A 15,641-nucleotide genomic window follows, 5' to 3' on the forward strand; every position below is an offset into this window, starting at 1 on the left:
ACTTTTCAAAACTGTAAAAAAATGTAATAACTACAGTTCGCATAGGGCATACATCCATCTAGCACAGACAAAGTATAATAGGAGAGACAGAAGGAGGGTGTTCTGTGGCTGTGTGGTTGCCGTGGCTACATTTGATGGATGTGTGTGTCTCTCAGCACAGCCCAGTTCACTTATGATGATAATTCCTGCCCATAAAGCATCTCCCAGGGTGTGTGTGTGTGTGTGTGTGAGAGAGAGATAGAGCAATAGAGAAAGAGAGCTGGCATCTCATAATGGATGGTGTGTGTGTGTGCTTCCGACAGCTCATCAGTCTACCTCACAGCAGCACACCTACTACACCACCGCCCCCTTGTGGATGCGTGCACGCACGCACGCACGCACGCACGCACGCACGCACGCACGCACGCACACACACACACACACGCACACGCACACACGCACACGCCCACGCACAGAGCAAGGAATTTACTACTCTAGTTGAAATTGTGAATGAATCATTTTAAAAAGCTAACTTAATCCAGGTCTGATGGAGGAACCCAAACATACAGTATGTGCTTGGAGGTGAAAGAAGAGAGTCCTACTGATACAAAACCATGGCAACATTCCTACAGCCTTACCACAGACGCCATGGAAGCCAGGGCATTCCTCGCCAAGGTGTTGAAGGGATTGCCGGCGATCGCCATAGCAATAGACTGGTTAATGGGCGTGATGTTGTCGGGGTCTTCGTCTGCCCCTCCAGTCTTACTCTTCCCTCCGCGAGCCTCGGACACTATGGAGACACACAAGTGTCAAATACACAGTTTAGAAGTTACCAAGGAGATACAGAGGTTGAAAGGGGAGAACGTTTGAAGGGGAGACTATGGTGGGGAGTCACATTTGTTGAGAGCAAAGATTTTTGGGATATTTTATTTGGATCCCCATTAGCTGTTGCAAAAGCAGCAGCTACTCTTCCTGGGGTTCAACACAAAACACAAAACATGATACAGAATGACATAATACAGAACATCAATAGACAGGAACAGCTCAACGACAGAGCTACGTAAAAAAAACAATTAAAGGCACACGCAGCCTACATATCAATACATACACACAAACTATCTAGGTCAAATAGGGGAGAGGCGTTACTCCGCGAGGTGTATCTTTATCTATTTATCTATTTTTTAAACCAGGTTTGCTGTTTATTTGAGCAACATGAGATGAAAGGTATCCATGCAATTAGGGCTCTATATAATACTGTATACTTTCCTGAATTTGTTCTGCATTTGGGGACTGTGAAAAGACCCCTGGTGCCATGTCTGGTGGGGTAAGTGTGTGTGTAAGAGCTGTGTGTAAATTGACTATGCAAACCATTTGGGATTTGCAACACATTGTTTCTTATTAAAAGAAGAAGTGATGCAGTCATTCATATCAGCCCCCTGATTACAATGAAGAGCAAAACGTGCCGCTCTGATCTGGACCAGCTGCAGCTTAACTAGGTCTTTCCTTGCAGCACTGGACCACACGACTGGACAATAATCAAGATTAGACAAGACTAGAGCCTGAAGGACTTGCTTTTGGAGTGTGGTGTCAAACAAAAGCAGAGCATGTCTTTATTACAGCCAGACCTCTCCCCATTTTTACCACTATTGCATCTATATGTTTTGACCATGACAGTTTACAATCTAAGGTAATGCCAAGTAATTTAGTCTCCTCAACTTGTCCAACAGCCACACTGTTCATTACCAGATTCAGCTGAGGTCTAGAACTTAAGGAATGATTTGTACCAAATACAATGCTCTTAGTTTTAGTGATGTTCAGGAACAGTTTATTACTGGCCACCTATTCCAAAACTGACTGCAACTCTTTGTTAAGGGTTTCAGTGACTTCATTAGCTGTGTTTACCTGGTTGAATCATCAGCATACATGGACACACATGCTTTGTTTAATAACAGTGGCAGGTCATTGGTAAAAATAGAAAAGAGTAGAGGGCCTAGAGAGCTGCCCTGCAGTACACCACACTTTACATGTTTGACATTAGAGAAGCTTCCATTAAAGAAAACTTTCTGAGTTCTTTTAGATAGATCGCTCTGAATCCATGATTGTTACCACTCAGCCACGGCCCTGCACCAAACGCTCTCTAAACACAGTTCACATCAACCCAGTTCCAAACCAATCAACCAACTCCTTAGCCAGACTCTACATTAAGTCCCAATGGGCAGGGTATAGGTGTGGGTATGGGATGTGGCCAGGCCAGTACCTGTGAAGTCCAGGTAGTTGATGGAGTCAATGATGATGCCCACCAGGGGGAGGTAGAGAGTGGCCACCTTGGCCCGGACGTCAGGACGGGTACAGCGCTGGTCCAGGTCATGGGCACACAGCAGACTGTAGGTGGCGTTGATGGCCTTTTTCTGGACCTTACCCCTACACACACACGCACACACAATCTTATAAGCACACACACATATTTTTGTTTGTGTCAGTGTGTAGTTGACAGACCCATCACACTCCATGTCACAGTTTCCTGAGATTGTGGGCAGTGAGGTGTGTGTGTGTGTGTGTGTGTGTGTGTGTGTACCAACCCCTCTGACTCCATGTCCAGTGCAGCGCTGAGCTCAGTGAGCAGTAGACCAGCGAGGTAGTGCTGCTGTTTAAACTCCTGGGACAGCTCGAACAGCCCCAGGATCCTCTGCTCCTGGAAACTACAGGAACTGGAGCTCTGCAGAGAGAGAGAGGCCAGAGAGAGAGAGAGAGAGAGAGAGAGAGAGAGGAGAGAGAGAGACGGGGGAGGAGAGAGGGAGAGACGGGAGGAGAGAGAGAGAGATGGGGGAGGAGAGAGAGAGAGCGAGAGGGGAGGAGAGAGAGAGAGCGAGACGGGGAGGAGAGAGAGAGAGCGAGACGGGGGAGAGAGAGAGAGAGCGAGACGGGGGAGGAGAGAGAGAGAGCGAGACGGGGGAGGAGAGAGAGAGAGCGAGACGGGGAGGAGAGAGAGAGAGAGACGGGGGAGGAGAGAGAGAGAGACGGGGGGAGAGAGAGAGAGAGAGACGGGGAGGAGAGAGAGAGAGAGACGGGGGGAGAGAGAGAGAAAGAGACGGGGGAGGAGAGAGAGAGAGAGACGGGGGAGGAGAGAGAGAGAGAGACGGGGGAGGAGAGAGAGAGAGAGACGGGGGAGGAGAGAGAGAGAGACGGGGGGAGGAGAGAGAGAGAGACGGGGAGGAGAGAGAGAGAGACGGGGGAGCAGAGAGAGAGAAAGAGAGAGACGGGGAGGAGAGAAGAGAGAGATGAGGGAGAGAGAGAGAAAGAGAGAGACGAGGGAGAGAGAGAGAAAGAGAGAGACGAGGGAGAGAGAGAGAAAGAGACGGGGGAGAGAGAGACGGGAAAGGGAGACGGGTGAGAGAGAGAGAGAGAGACGGAGGAGAGTGAAAGAGAGAAAGAGGTTGGAATATAAAAGGAGAGAGAGTATTTAAAGCCAGAGAGAGAGAACCCACCTTACTTAAACATACTACACTATAACCTAAAATCCCAAAGCCAGGTGAGTGCTGGAGACTAGTCAATATGATTTTGACTGACGTGCAAACTGACCTGTGAGGAGATGGATGGGCATGGAGAGACGGGTGCAGAGGCAGGGCTACTGAAGTAAAGGCTGAGGTTGAGGTAGTGCTCGTGACTGCACAGGATACGCAGGAACTCCAACCGCATGCTAATCAGGGTTGGCATGGAAACGGTCTTTGTCGACATCTGGGGGGGGGGGGGGGGGATAGGTTAAGGTCAAGGTCAGGTTGGGTTATTGACATGGGATATGGTCATAGACATATCAGAGTCTGGAATTGGTCACCTCCTTTGTAATTATGCAGTGCCAACATCCTTCATGTAACTACCATGTAACTAACATATTTTGTAGCGTCTTGTGGTTAGGGTAGCGTCTTGTTGTTAGGGTAGCGTCTTGTTGTTAGGGTAGCGTCTTGTTGTTAGGGTAGCGTCTTGTGGTTAGGGTAGCGTCTTGTGGTTAGGGTAGCGTCTTGTGGTTAGGGTAGCGTCTTGTGGTTAGGGTAGCGTCTTGTGGTTAGGGTAGCGTCTTGTGGTTAGGGTAGCGTCTTGTGGTTAGGGTAGCGTCTTGTGGTTAGGGTAGCGTCTTGTTGTTAGGGTAGCGTCTTGTTGTTAGGGTAGCGTCTTGTTGTTAGGGTAGCGTCTTGTGGTTAGGGTAGCGTCTTGTGGTTAGGGTAGCGTCTTGTGGTTAGGGTAGCGTCTTGTGGTTAGGGTAGCGTCTTGTGGTTAGGGTAGCGTCTTGTGGTTAGGGTAGCGTCTTGTTGTTAGGGTAGCGTCTTGTGGTTAGGGTAGCGTCTTGTGGTTAGGGTAGCGTCTTGTTGTTAGGGTAGCTTCTTGTTGTTAGGGTAGCGTCTTGTGGTTAGGGTAGCGTCTTGTGTTTAGGGTAGCGTCTTGTTGTTAGGGTAGCGTCTTGTGGTTAGGGTAGCGTCTTGTTGTTAGGGTAGCGTCTTGTTGTTAGGGTAGCGTCTTGTTGTTAGGGTAGCGTCTTGTGGTTAGGGTAGCGTCTTGTGGTTAGGGTAGCGTCTTGTGGTTAGGGTAGCGTCTTGTGGTTAGGGTAGCGTCTTGTGGTTAGGGAAGCGTCTTGTGGTTAGGGTAGCGTTTTATGGTTAGGGTAGCGTCTTATGGTTAGGGTAGCGTCTTATGGTTAGGGTAGCGTCTTATGGTTAGGGTAGCGTCTTATGGTTAGGGTAGTGTCTTATGGTTAGGGTAGTGTCTTATGGTTAGGGTAGCGTCTTATGGTTAGGGTAGCGTCTTATGGTTAGGGTAGTGTCTTATGGTTAGGGTAGCGTCTTATGGTTAGGGTAGCGTCTTATGGTTAGGGTAGCGTCTTATGGTTAAGGGTAGCGTCTTATGGTTAAGGGTAGCGTCTTATGATTAGGGTAGCGTCTTATGATTAGGGAAGCGTCTTGTGATTAGGGTAGTGTATTGTTGTAGTGACCTGGTTGCAGTAGTTTTTGACCAAGATGAAGACAAAGCCTCGGTCCATTAGAGACAGCAGGTCATACAGGAAGAAGGCCAGGCTGATGTTCACCTTCTCTGCCTGCTCCAACTCCTAACAACAACAAAAACATGATTTCAGTTAAAAACAGCCAATGGTTTCCTTAGAGACATCAGGATAAAAAATAAAAAGCAAACTGCATTAAGTGATGATTTGATAGATTGGGTCTCTGAAAAAGTGTTTGTAAGTTTACTAAAGGCTGATAATGACATCATTACTAACCTTCTGCTGTTTGACCAGGATGGTCCCTATCTCAGCAGTAACCACAGAGACGATGGTTGTGACATCATCTTTGAAGCGGTCTGAGAAGCGGCTCCTGCGAGGGACGTCTTGCTTCTCCAGCTGAGACACATGCTGGGCCATGCTCTTCACCTGGACACACACACACACACACACACACACACACACACACACACACACACACACACACACACACACACACACACACACACACACACACACACACTTAAGCTAAAAATGCTAGAGCTTCTTTGCCATTCAAGTAAATAGATAGTGTAGAAAACATTAGGAACATCTACTCTTTCCATGACAGACTGACCAGGTGAATCCAGGTGAAAGCTATGATCCCATATTGAAGTCACTTGTTAAATCCACTTAAAATCAGTGTAATGAAGGGGAGGAGACAGGTTAAAGAAATATTTTGAGACATGGATTGTGTATATGTTCCATTCAGACTGTAAATGGGCAAGACAAAATATTTAAGTGCCTTTGAACAGGGTATGGTAGTAGGTGCCAGGCCCACCGGTTTGAGTGTGTCAAGAACTGCAACACTACTGGGGTTTTTCACGCTCAACCGTTTTCTGTGTGTATTAAAAATGGTCCACCACCCAAAGGACATCCAGACAACGGGAGGCCAGTGGTTGAAAACAGGTCATTGATGAAAGATGACAAAAGAGGTTGACATGAATTGTGCAGAGCAGCAGGCAGGCTACAGTTAGTCAACTGACAGTCCAGTACAACATTGGTTGAATGCACAACTTGTCATACCTTGACACGAATGGGGTATGGCAGAATGGGGTATGGCAGAATGGGGTATGGCAGCTGCGTTCCACATCTTTTAGCAGAAAGCCAAGAAAATGCAGTTGTAGTGGGCTAAGAAACTAAAACACTGGACAGTGGAGAATTAGATTGCTGGATCCGATGAATCCGGGTTCCTGCTGTTTCACAACGATGGGAGGACTAGGGTATGGAGAAAACCACAAGTACGTGCATCCATCATGCCGCGTGTCAACATTACAGGCTGGTGGTGGTGTGATGGTGTGGGGTGTGTTTTCAGGGCATACATTGGGCCCCTGATAAGTGGAGCAACGTTTGAATGCCACAGGATATCTGAACATCATCGCCAATCAGGTGCGTCCCTTCATGACAGCAGTGTATCCGTCTGCAAATACATTTTTTCAGTAGTATAATGCCCCATGCCACAAGGCTAGGATTGTCCAGGAATGGTTCCACAAACATGACAGTGAATTCAGTTTACTGCAGTGGCCTGCCCAGTCACCAGATCTCAATCCAATTGATCATCTGTGGGATGAGATGGAACGAGCTGTTCAGAGTAGAGATCCACTACCAGCCAACTTGACGCTGTAGGAAGCATTGGAGTCAACATGGGCCAGCATCCCTGTGGAACGCATTCGATATCTTGCAGAGTCCATGCCCTAATAAATTGAGGCTGTTCTGAGGGGAAAAGGGGATACAACTCAATATTAGGGAGGCTTCCTTATGTTTGTACATTCAGAGTATATTGAACACACTCACCAACAGTTCAAAGAAGAACCAGGCATATTTATATGCGTTCTCTCTGCAGACTCCTGTGCTGACCACAATCTGTAGAGCCAACTCTTCATGGAACTGCTGTCAAAGGAGAAAAAGAGCCTTGGGTCACTACCACCACTAATACAGTAGTGTCTGGTAACCTACATGTAGAACACAGTGTACTACTTCAAAGGACCACATCAATCCTGGACTATCTCAGTGTTCTAGCAGATGACTTCTTAAAAGAAAAGTACAACCTATACGTTAGAGAGAAAGAGAGAGACTCAGACAGACGTATTTACTGACTGAATGACGGACTGACTGCTTGTGCCACAGTCCTCAGTTCAACACAAACCAGAGTTAGTCAAATGCACTGTGACCCAGCCAGTGAAATCTGATACAGCATTTCAAAGGGTCTGGTCTTATTTGAACATGGCAAACACAAGAACAGCGCCTCAAAACAGAGTGATTTTGAACTGCACACACACACACACACACACACACACACACACACACACACACACACACACACACACACACATTTAATCTCTGTTAAATCTTTGTGACTGTGTAGACCCACAGTTCAATGCCATGTTCCGGTTCTATTTCACATACTCGTGTGGTTCGCTCTGACAGCAGAGAAATCCACATTATCTGTTACAGATTTAACATTTTACTGGCTGCCATGTAACATCCTACTTCGACATTTATAGAACCTTCTACTCAGAATGCAAATGAGGATGTTATGGTCAGTGTTTGGCCAGTATGGGGCGGTAGGTAACCTAGTGGTTCTAGCGTTGGGCCAGTAACCGAAAGGTTGCTAGATCGAATCCCTGAGCTGACAAGGTCAAATCTGTCATTCTGCCCCTGAACAAGGCAGTTAACCCACTGTACCTAGGCCGTCATTGTAAATAAGAATTTGTTCGTAACTGACTTGCCTAGATAAAGAAAATATGGAAGATACTTTATGGAAGTCTACATGCTACAGTATGTGATCTGCTCAGTGCCACACTGCCCTCTGCTGGTGACTGTTGGCATCACAGAGGTGAATAAAGACATTTATTCCCGGGATCTTCCTGGTAAAAATTACTTTTCTGTTGGAGGGCCGGGTCCCGCCCGTAGAGCTCTGAGGGTGGCTGCTCACATCCACATAGGTCGACATACGACTGCCTGGGTTGTTCTGGCCCTGAGGGAGAGGACAGCAACAACAAGGTGGTCATGAAGAATCTGAATCTGACTCGACTATCTGGACTATTGTAGCTTCAGACACACAGAGACAAACAGATGTGGTGTGTGGGTCCCAAATGGCACTGTTTCCTAAATAGTGCACTGCCTTTGACCATGGTCCATGGGGAGCCATTTGGAAATCAGACATGGCCAAAACCAGTGAGTCTACACTACAGCCATAGACCCAGGGGATATCAAAAAAAGCCTTGAAGGTACTGATGTGTTGTAAACCAACAAACAGTCAGAGGCTATGCTAGAGGATGTAGCTACAGTATCAACATGTGTTTGTGGCAGGCTCATGACAGAGGATGTTCATTGACTCTGTTTGTGGCAGGCTCATGACAGAGGATGTTCATTGACTCTGTTTGTGGCAGGCTCATGACAGAGGATGTTCATTGACTCTGTGTTTGTGGCAGGCTCATGACAGAGGATGTTCATTGACTCTGTGTTTGTGGCAGGCTCATGACAGAGGATGTTCATTGACTCTGTGTTTGTGGCAGGCTCATGACAGAGGATGTACATTGACTCTGTGTTTGTGGCAGGCTCATGACAGAGGATGTTCATTGACTCTGTGTTTGTGGCAGGCTCATGACAGAGGATGTTCATTGACTCTGTGTTTGTGGCAGGCTCATGACAGAGGATGTTCATTGACTCTGTGTTTGTGGCAGGCTCATGACATAGGATGTTCATTGACTCTGTGTTTGTGGCAGGCTCATGACAGAGGATGTTCATTGACTCTGTGTTTGTGGCAGGCTCATGACAGAGGATGTACATTGACTCTGTGTTTGTGGCAGGCTCATGACAGAGGATGTACATTGACTCTGTGTTTGTGGCAGGCTCATGACAGAGGATGTACATTGACTCTGTGTTTAGTGTAGCAGTACCTTTTCCCACCTTTTTTTAAAGACGAGTAGAGATTCACAAGTTAAAGGGATACTTTGGCATTTTGGAATTGAAGCCTTTTATCTACTTCTCCAGAGTCCGATGAACTCGTGGATTTCATTTGTATGTCTGTGTGCAGTTTGAAGGAAGTTGCTGACTTAGCGCAATTACTAACTACCTTTAAAGGAATGACTGGAAGTCTATGGTAACAGCTAGCATGCTCAGTGTCCTTTAAGAGGAGACAAAGTGTGAGCAGTGGACTCGGGATTGAACATCCAGTGTTACTCACTCAACCACGACTCTGTATCTGTAGCAGTACCTTAGCTGCCAGGATGTTTTTCACCTCTGTGTCTTCTGCACTGTGTGGGGCAGGGATATCAGGGTTGCTGCTGCTGCGGAGCCGGGACTGCAGTAACATGGTTCCTACTGTGGTGGCCGAGGCCCGCCCCATTGTACTGTAGCGGCCCTCAGTGGGAGGTACCACACCCCCTGGACCTGGGCACACAGGGGAGAACCATGTCACTGGAGGATCGACCTGAACGCCACACTTCACCTGCACACTGAAGAAGGTTATTAAGTTGAAACTTTATGCAACATCGTTTTGCTTGCGGACCCATCACACTATCTGGCTTATCTTTATCCACAGGTGTACCTCACCAACCACACTTTTGGGAGAGCACGACGGTCCTCTTTTGAGAACCTTGTCACTGGCATGATCTGCCTGGTTACACTTTACCTTAGTTGCACAGATCTGCACTACTATAGCATTGTATTGATGTAATTACACAGTTCCCCTTCATTTCAGTGACTTCTGTTTCATGCAACGTATCTACAGTTCGGGTGTTCAGCTGAGCACATTCCTGTAGCGCAAATACCACTATGTCCATTCTCTTCACAAGTTAGACTGTCCATAGAGTCACATCACCATGACAACGTGTCCGGTGGTTCCTTCCTACCTGTGTTAAGGAGCTCATTGGAGTCAGGCAGACGGAACACCCAGTACAGGTATGTTGCTAGGAGACCGTTCCTGCCCTGCTGGTCCCTGGCCAACTCCTGGCTGTTGTGGAGACTGTTGACGATTGACACCACTGACTCAAACGCTATCTGGGCCAGGTTGGCTAGGAAATAAAACACACACACAGTTAGTTACAACAAAACACGTCTCAAACATATCAGGTATACTCTCACACTACTTGTCTGTCTGAAAGCCCTGGTGACATGTCCCTATAGGTACCCGTCTGTCTGAAAGCCCTGGTGACATGTCCCTATAGGTACCCGTCTGTCTGAAAGCCCTGGTGACATGTCCCTATAGGTACCCGTCTGTCTGAAAGCCCTGGTGACATGTCCCTATAGGTACCCGTCTGTCTGAAAGCCCTGGTGACATGTCCCTATAGGTACCCGTCTGTCTGAAAGCCCTGGTGACATGTCCCTATAGGTACCCATCTGTCTGAAAGCCCTGGTGACATGTCCCTATAGGTACCCGTCTGTCTGAAAGCCCTGGTGACATGTCCCTATAGGTACCCATCTGTCTGAAAGCCCTGGTGACATGTCCCTATAGGTACCGTCTGTCTGAAAGCCCTGGTGACATGTCCCTATAGGTGCCAGTCTGTCTGAAAGCCCTGGTGACATGTCCCTATAGGTACCCATCTGTCTGAAAGCCCTGGTGACATATCCCTATAGGTACCAGTCTGTCTGAAAGCCCTGGTGATATGTCCCTATAGGTACCTGTCTGTCTGAAAGCCCTGGTGACATGTCCCTATAGGTACCCATCTGTCTGAAAGCCCTGGTGACATTTCCCTATAGGTACCTGTTTGTCCAGCGATGACCATGGGCTGCATGATGAGGGTGAACAGTTTATCTAAGACCAGATGGAGGTAGAGGACCAGAGGTTCTAGTCTGGAGGACGACAGGGAGATGATGCTCAGCTTCAGCTCATGCTCCAGCTTGTTCTCCGGAATCTTCTCTTCCCGAACCCGGAGAGGGAACGTCACTCCGCCCTCCAGGGCATGGCACAATGTGAAGAAACGCTCCAAGTGGTTGTCCTGGGGAGGGGGAGGGGTAAATAAATGACTACATAAAGTGTGTGTGTGTGTGTTAGACTTACCTGTGTGTGTACTGAGGACACAGCCTGTATCTCCAGGTTGAAAACTCCTTTGTGACTTTCCATCCACTTGACTGGAGGAACCTGAGGGGTAATCCTCTGCAGAGAGAAAGATTGGCATATTAAGAACCTGAGGGGGAATGTTCCGCAGAGAGAGGGGGAATGTTCCGCAGAGAGAGAGGGGGAATGTTCTGCAGAGAGAGAGGGGGAATGTTCCGCAGAGAGAGAGGGGGAATGTTCCGCAGAGAGAGAGGGGGAATGTTCCGCAGAGAGAGAGGGGGAATGTTCCGCAGAGAGAGAGGGGGAATGTTCCGCAGAGAGAGAGGGGGAATGTTCCGCAGAGAGAGGGGGAATGTTCCGCAGAGAGAGGGGGAATGTTCCGCAGAGAGAGGGGGAATGTTCTGCAGAGAGAGGGGGAATGTTCTGCAGAGAGAGGGGGAATGTTCTGCAGAGAGAGGGGGAATGTTCCGCAGAGAGAGGGGGAATGTTCCGCAGAGAGAGGGGGAATGTTCTGCAGAGATATCATGTCTGTTGCCATCTAAACCCAATCAATAAATCAGTACATCAACAAATGTATTAAAGGTACATGAAAGTGATATTTTCTCCCCCAGGGGGAGCCACTCCACTCTTAACATTTTTGTGATACAACTTATGTTAAACTATTGTCTGGAGAATTGAAATGGCCAAATGAATGTTACCTCAGGTGAGTGCAGTGAGTAGTTGACAGGCAATCTGTCCAGGGCGATAGGGAGGCAGTACTGACCAGTCTGTAGTCTGTCAGTACTCAGTATAGGCAGCCACTACAGTACCCAGGGGGATAGACAGAAGATCAGCCACAGCAAGCATTGACAACGGACAAATGCATACAGGGGACGCATCTACCTCGCCACATCATTGAGAAGAATCACTTACTAGTATATTTATCATAAATAACCAGCACCATGTTCAGTAGAGTATCTGCACGTTCAGATGAGACCAGGACCCATATTCATAAAGACAGGGTTTACACAGGCAGCCTAATTCTGATATTTTGTCAATCATTGGTCTTTTGACCAATCAGATTAGATTACACAGGCAGCCCCATTCTGGTCTTTCGCCCAAATATTAGCAAATAAACGCCGCCATTATGTCTCAGAGTTGGAGTGCTGCTCTAGGATTAGTTTAGAATTTTAGATCCCAATGAATAAGATTACTTGGACAGGGCAAACCTGATCCTAGATCAGCACTCCTACTGTGAGTCACTTTGTGAATATAGGCCCAGGTGAGACCAGGCATGAGGGCTCAGACTTACAGAGTAACCTATGAGTGTCTCACTGGCTCCAGTCTGGTTCTGTTTCTGTTGACAGCTGATGTGGTAGAATGTGAACAGCAGGTGGTGTCTCTCAGTCAGCCTGGCAGGCAGAACCATCTTCACCTCCTCATAGAAGTCTGGTGACCTGAGGCACAGTCACATGGGACAGAGGTCAGAGACGACACAAAACAAAAGGTTAGATTGTTATATTAGAAAATGTAGCATGTTATGCCGTAGTTGTGTTATTGTAATTTAGCATGTAGTATTTTAAATAGCATCCACTTGCTTGTTATGGTACGTGACTGGGGTGTATACTTCCTGCACAAACTCAGGACCATTCGATTTTCCAAAAATGACCTACGAGGAAAAAGAAAGCAGAGTAAACTCAATGAAACCATGTTGTACAATGTCACAGCAACATGGGTGAACACTGTGTGTGTGTGTGTGTGTGTGTGTGTGTGTGTGTGTGTGTGTGTGTGTGTGTGTGTGTGTGTGTGTGTGTGGTGGTGGTGGTGTGTGTGAGAGAGAGAGAGAGAGAGAGAGAGAGAGAGAGAGAGAGAGAGAGAGAGAGAGAGAGAGAGAGAGAAACTCACAGGCATCACACAGCTGGGGTCTTCTCCACTCATAAACTGGATTTTAATAGTGATATTCCTTCCTCCTGAAGTCAGCCTGTTGACAAAGTTGAGTCGCTGGGGGTATACATAGAGCAGGTTCCTGGAGAGAGAGGGAAAGGGAGGGAAAAGGGAGAGAGAAGAGAGACAAAGGGAGGGAGAGAGATGGTAAAAGAGAGGAAGAGAGATGGTTATTTTTCTGTTTACAGCACTGCATACTCAAATGACTTCCTAATGATGAAAGGAATGATGTGGTCCGAGATGAGAGTACCAGGTGAGGACAAACTCGATCTCTCCTTCCTCCCAAAGTATGCACTTGTTCACTTCCCTTCACTGATTCGAAAACAAAATGACTGGTATAAGAAATATGGTGGAAACTCCCACTAGTTCATGCCTCCACAAATCAGCAGCCCAAGCCCTAAGTATAGCCTGGTAAACGTCAGTGCCCAGAGTTCTTCCTGGTCAGGTGGTCAGGATATGACCATCTTCTATCAGCACCACAACTCCTATTCAGAGTTAGATGAAACACATCCATACTACACCACTAGATGGCACCCGGTGAAGCTAACAAATGCATGATATTACACAATACACCACGTGGGCCTGAAAACTAGTCTTACCAATGAACCAGATGTGGTGTGAACATTAGTGTGAGATTAAAAACTATGTAACAATGTAGTCATCTGTCCCGAGACAGGAGACACACTCTTAGCCTGTGTCCCAAACGGCACCCTGGTCCCTATATAGTGGGTTACTTTTGAACAGAGCCCTATAGGGAATAGGGTGCCATTTGGGACACAGGGTCCATCTAGCGAGCAGTGAGGAGGAAGGAGTGAAATGTTGACAGCATTGGGGGTTGTGTCAGGTCAGACTGGTTGTAGAAGTCCCAGCAAACCTGTTCACGACATTGATGGAAAATAGAAGGCCTGAAGCTACAGTATGTGCTGTGTTGAATACCTTCATGTACAGCAGGGGTGTCAAAGTCAAATGGACGGAGGGCCAAATAAAAAAATCAGCTACAAGACGAGGGCCGGACTGTTCGAATGTTCATTGAAATTTTTTAAATGACGCATATAGTCTAGTGAACCTAATTGAACCTACTGAAAACCTAACAAATATATTACAATATGATCAGATAAATAAAGCAATATTTTCTTATGGCTCTGTCAGTAATCTTTAATTTTCAACAGACACAAAAGACAAATTTCCTTTATATAAATATCCCCATAACATGAACATTAAATGAAAGAAACCGGTATTCAAGGCACCATCAGTAGACTATATTTTCTATTTTAGCAAAAGTGGGCTAAATTTACTTCAAAGAAAAAACAATAATAGCAATTTTCTATCATCCACTCAACTGAAATATTTTTAAAATATAATTGGATTGAAATACAAAAAAATAAAGTGCAAAAATCTATTAATCAAAAACAACACTTTGTTTAAGGAGAAGTAACATGCAGTGAAAACAAATATTAAATTTTAACTTTTAAACTTGAACTGAGTAAAAACTCTAAATATGTGATTGCACAGTAATGTTCACTTGTTTGAGGTTGAGGGTGATACTTGGTGGTGTCCCATCTTTTCCACAAGTTCATCAATGTTCGGGGTAAGGCTCTGAGCTGAAGAAATCCTCAGAATTGAGTGGAGGTGTTCAGCAGTAAGTCGACTTCTGTGTGATGTTTTGTTCAGGTTCATCAAAGAAAACAGTTGTTCACACAGGTATGTGCTGCCAAACATAGACAACGTTTGAGCAGCCTGGATGCGCAGCTGGGGCATTGTGCCGGGAGGAAACGGGCGAACTCCGCAGCACCCACTGCCGCATATTTTGCCCTCAGTGCATCATTGCATTGGAGGTCAATCAACTCCATTTGGAGGTTTGGTGGTGAGCTTTCCACGTCAACAGCAAATGGGTTACCGAGCAGTTCCAACCTGCTTTTTGTGCTTCAAAGTCAGCAAATCGGCGTCGAAAGTCAGCGGCAAGCATACCTATTTTATCAGCCAACTGTGTGCTCGGGAACGCACTGGTAGAGAGCTTCTCTTTCATGGTCTGGCAGCTGGGAAAGTGGCTCAAATTGTCTTTCCGCATCTGCGTCTCCCACAGAGTCAGTTTGGTTTTAAATGCCTTCACTGTACTGTACATATCAGAGATGACACGATCCCGACCCTGCAGCTGCAAGTTTATTGCATTCAGATGACTCGTAATGTCACACAGAAAAGCCATTTCACACAGAAACATTTCGTCTCGGAGTTGTGTTGTGTCTTTCCCTTTGCTGTCCAAGAACAGACAAATCTCCTCACGAAGCTCGAAACATCTTTGAAGCACCTTTCCCTGGCTTAGCCATCGCACCTCTGTGTGATAAGGCAAATCACCATGCTCCGTTTCTAACTCCGTCAGAAATGCCTTGAACTGGCGGTGATTCAAACCTTTGGCTCTGATAAAGTTAACTGTGCGCGTGATGATGCTCATTACATGCTCCATTTTCAAGGCTTTACCGCACAACGCTTCCTGGTGTATGATACAATGATAAGCTGTCAGCTCACCTGTCGCGTTTTCCTCTTGCATCTTTTCCCGTATCTTCGCCACCAGTCCGCTCCTGTGTCCACACATCGCAGGTGCTCCGTCGGTTGTCAAACCCACGAGTTTTTCCCAAGGCAGCTCCATCTCATTTACACATCTTGACACCTCTTCATACAAATCATGCCCCGTAGTTGTGCCATGCATAGGACGTAAAG

At 46.8% G+C, this 15,641-nt stretch overlaps 1 protein-coding gene across 7 annotated transcripts in view; it reads right to left on the bottom strand.

Moving 5' to 3' along the window:
- Window positions 1–15,641, bottom strand: part of LOC115140696 (dedicator of cytokinesis protein 8-like) — a 90,047-nt gene that overhangs the window by 25,940 nt on the left and 48,466 nt on the right. For 4 of the 7 annotated variants that reach the window (XM_065026772.1, XM_065026770.1, XM_065026775.1 and 1 more), the window contains 16 exons: window positions 12,888–13,008; window positions 12,581–12,651; window positions 12,295–12,439; window positions 11,702–11,803; window positions 11,007–11,102; window positions 10,710–10,944; window positions 9,859–10,020; window positions 9,222–9,397; window positions 7,884–7,979; window positions 6,797–6,892; window positions 5,243–5,392; window positions 4,961–5,074; window positions 3,559–3,714; window positions 2,559–2,695; window positions 2,237–2,400; window positions 618–769 (listed from right to left, as the gene is read on the bottom strand). In XM_065026772.1, the coding sequence (XP_064882844.1) occupies window positions 618–769; window positions 2,237–2,400; window positions 2,559–2,695; window positions 3,559–3,714; window positions 4,961–5,074; window positions 5,243–5,392; window positions 6,797–6,892; window positions 7,884–7,979; window positions 9,222–9,397; window positions 9,859–10,020; window positions 10,710–10,944; window positions 11,007–11,102; window positions 11,702–11,803; window positions 12,295–12,439; window positions 12,581–12,651; window positions 12,888–13,008 (2,173 nt within the window). The remainder of the gene's footprint in view (window positions 1–617; window positions 770–2,236; window positions 2,401–2,558; window positions 2,696–3,558; window positions 3,715–4,960; window positions 5,075–5,242; window positions 5,393–6,796; window positions 6,893–7,883; window positions 7,980–9,221; window positions 9,398–9,858; window positions 10,021–10,709; window positions 10,945–11,006; window positions 11,103–11,701; window positions 11,804–12,294; window positions 12,440–12,580; window positions 12,652–12,887; window positions 13,009–15,641) is intronic. The other 3 variants (XM_065026774.1, XM_065026773.1, XM_065026771.1) reach the window with 2 other exon arrangements.

This window comes from Oncorhynchus nerka, linkage group LG13 (genome assembly GCF_034236695.1).
Source record: "Oncorhynchus nerka isolate Pitt River linkage group LG13, Oner_Uvic_2.0, whole genome shotgun sequence".
Lineage (NCBI taxonomy): Eukaryota > Metazoa > Chordata > Actinopteri > Salmoniformes > Salmonidae > Oncorhynchus > Oncorhynchus nerka.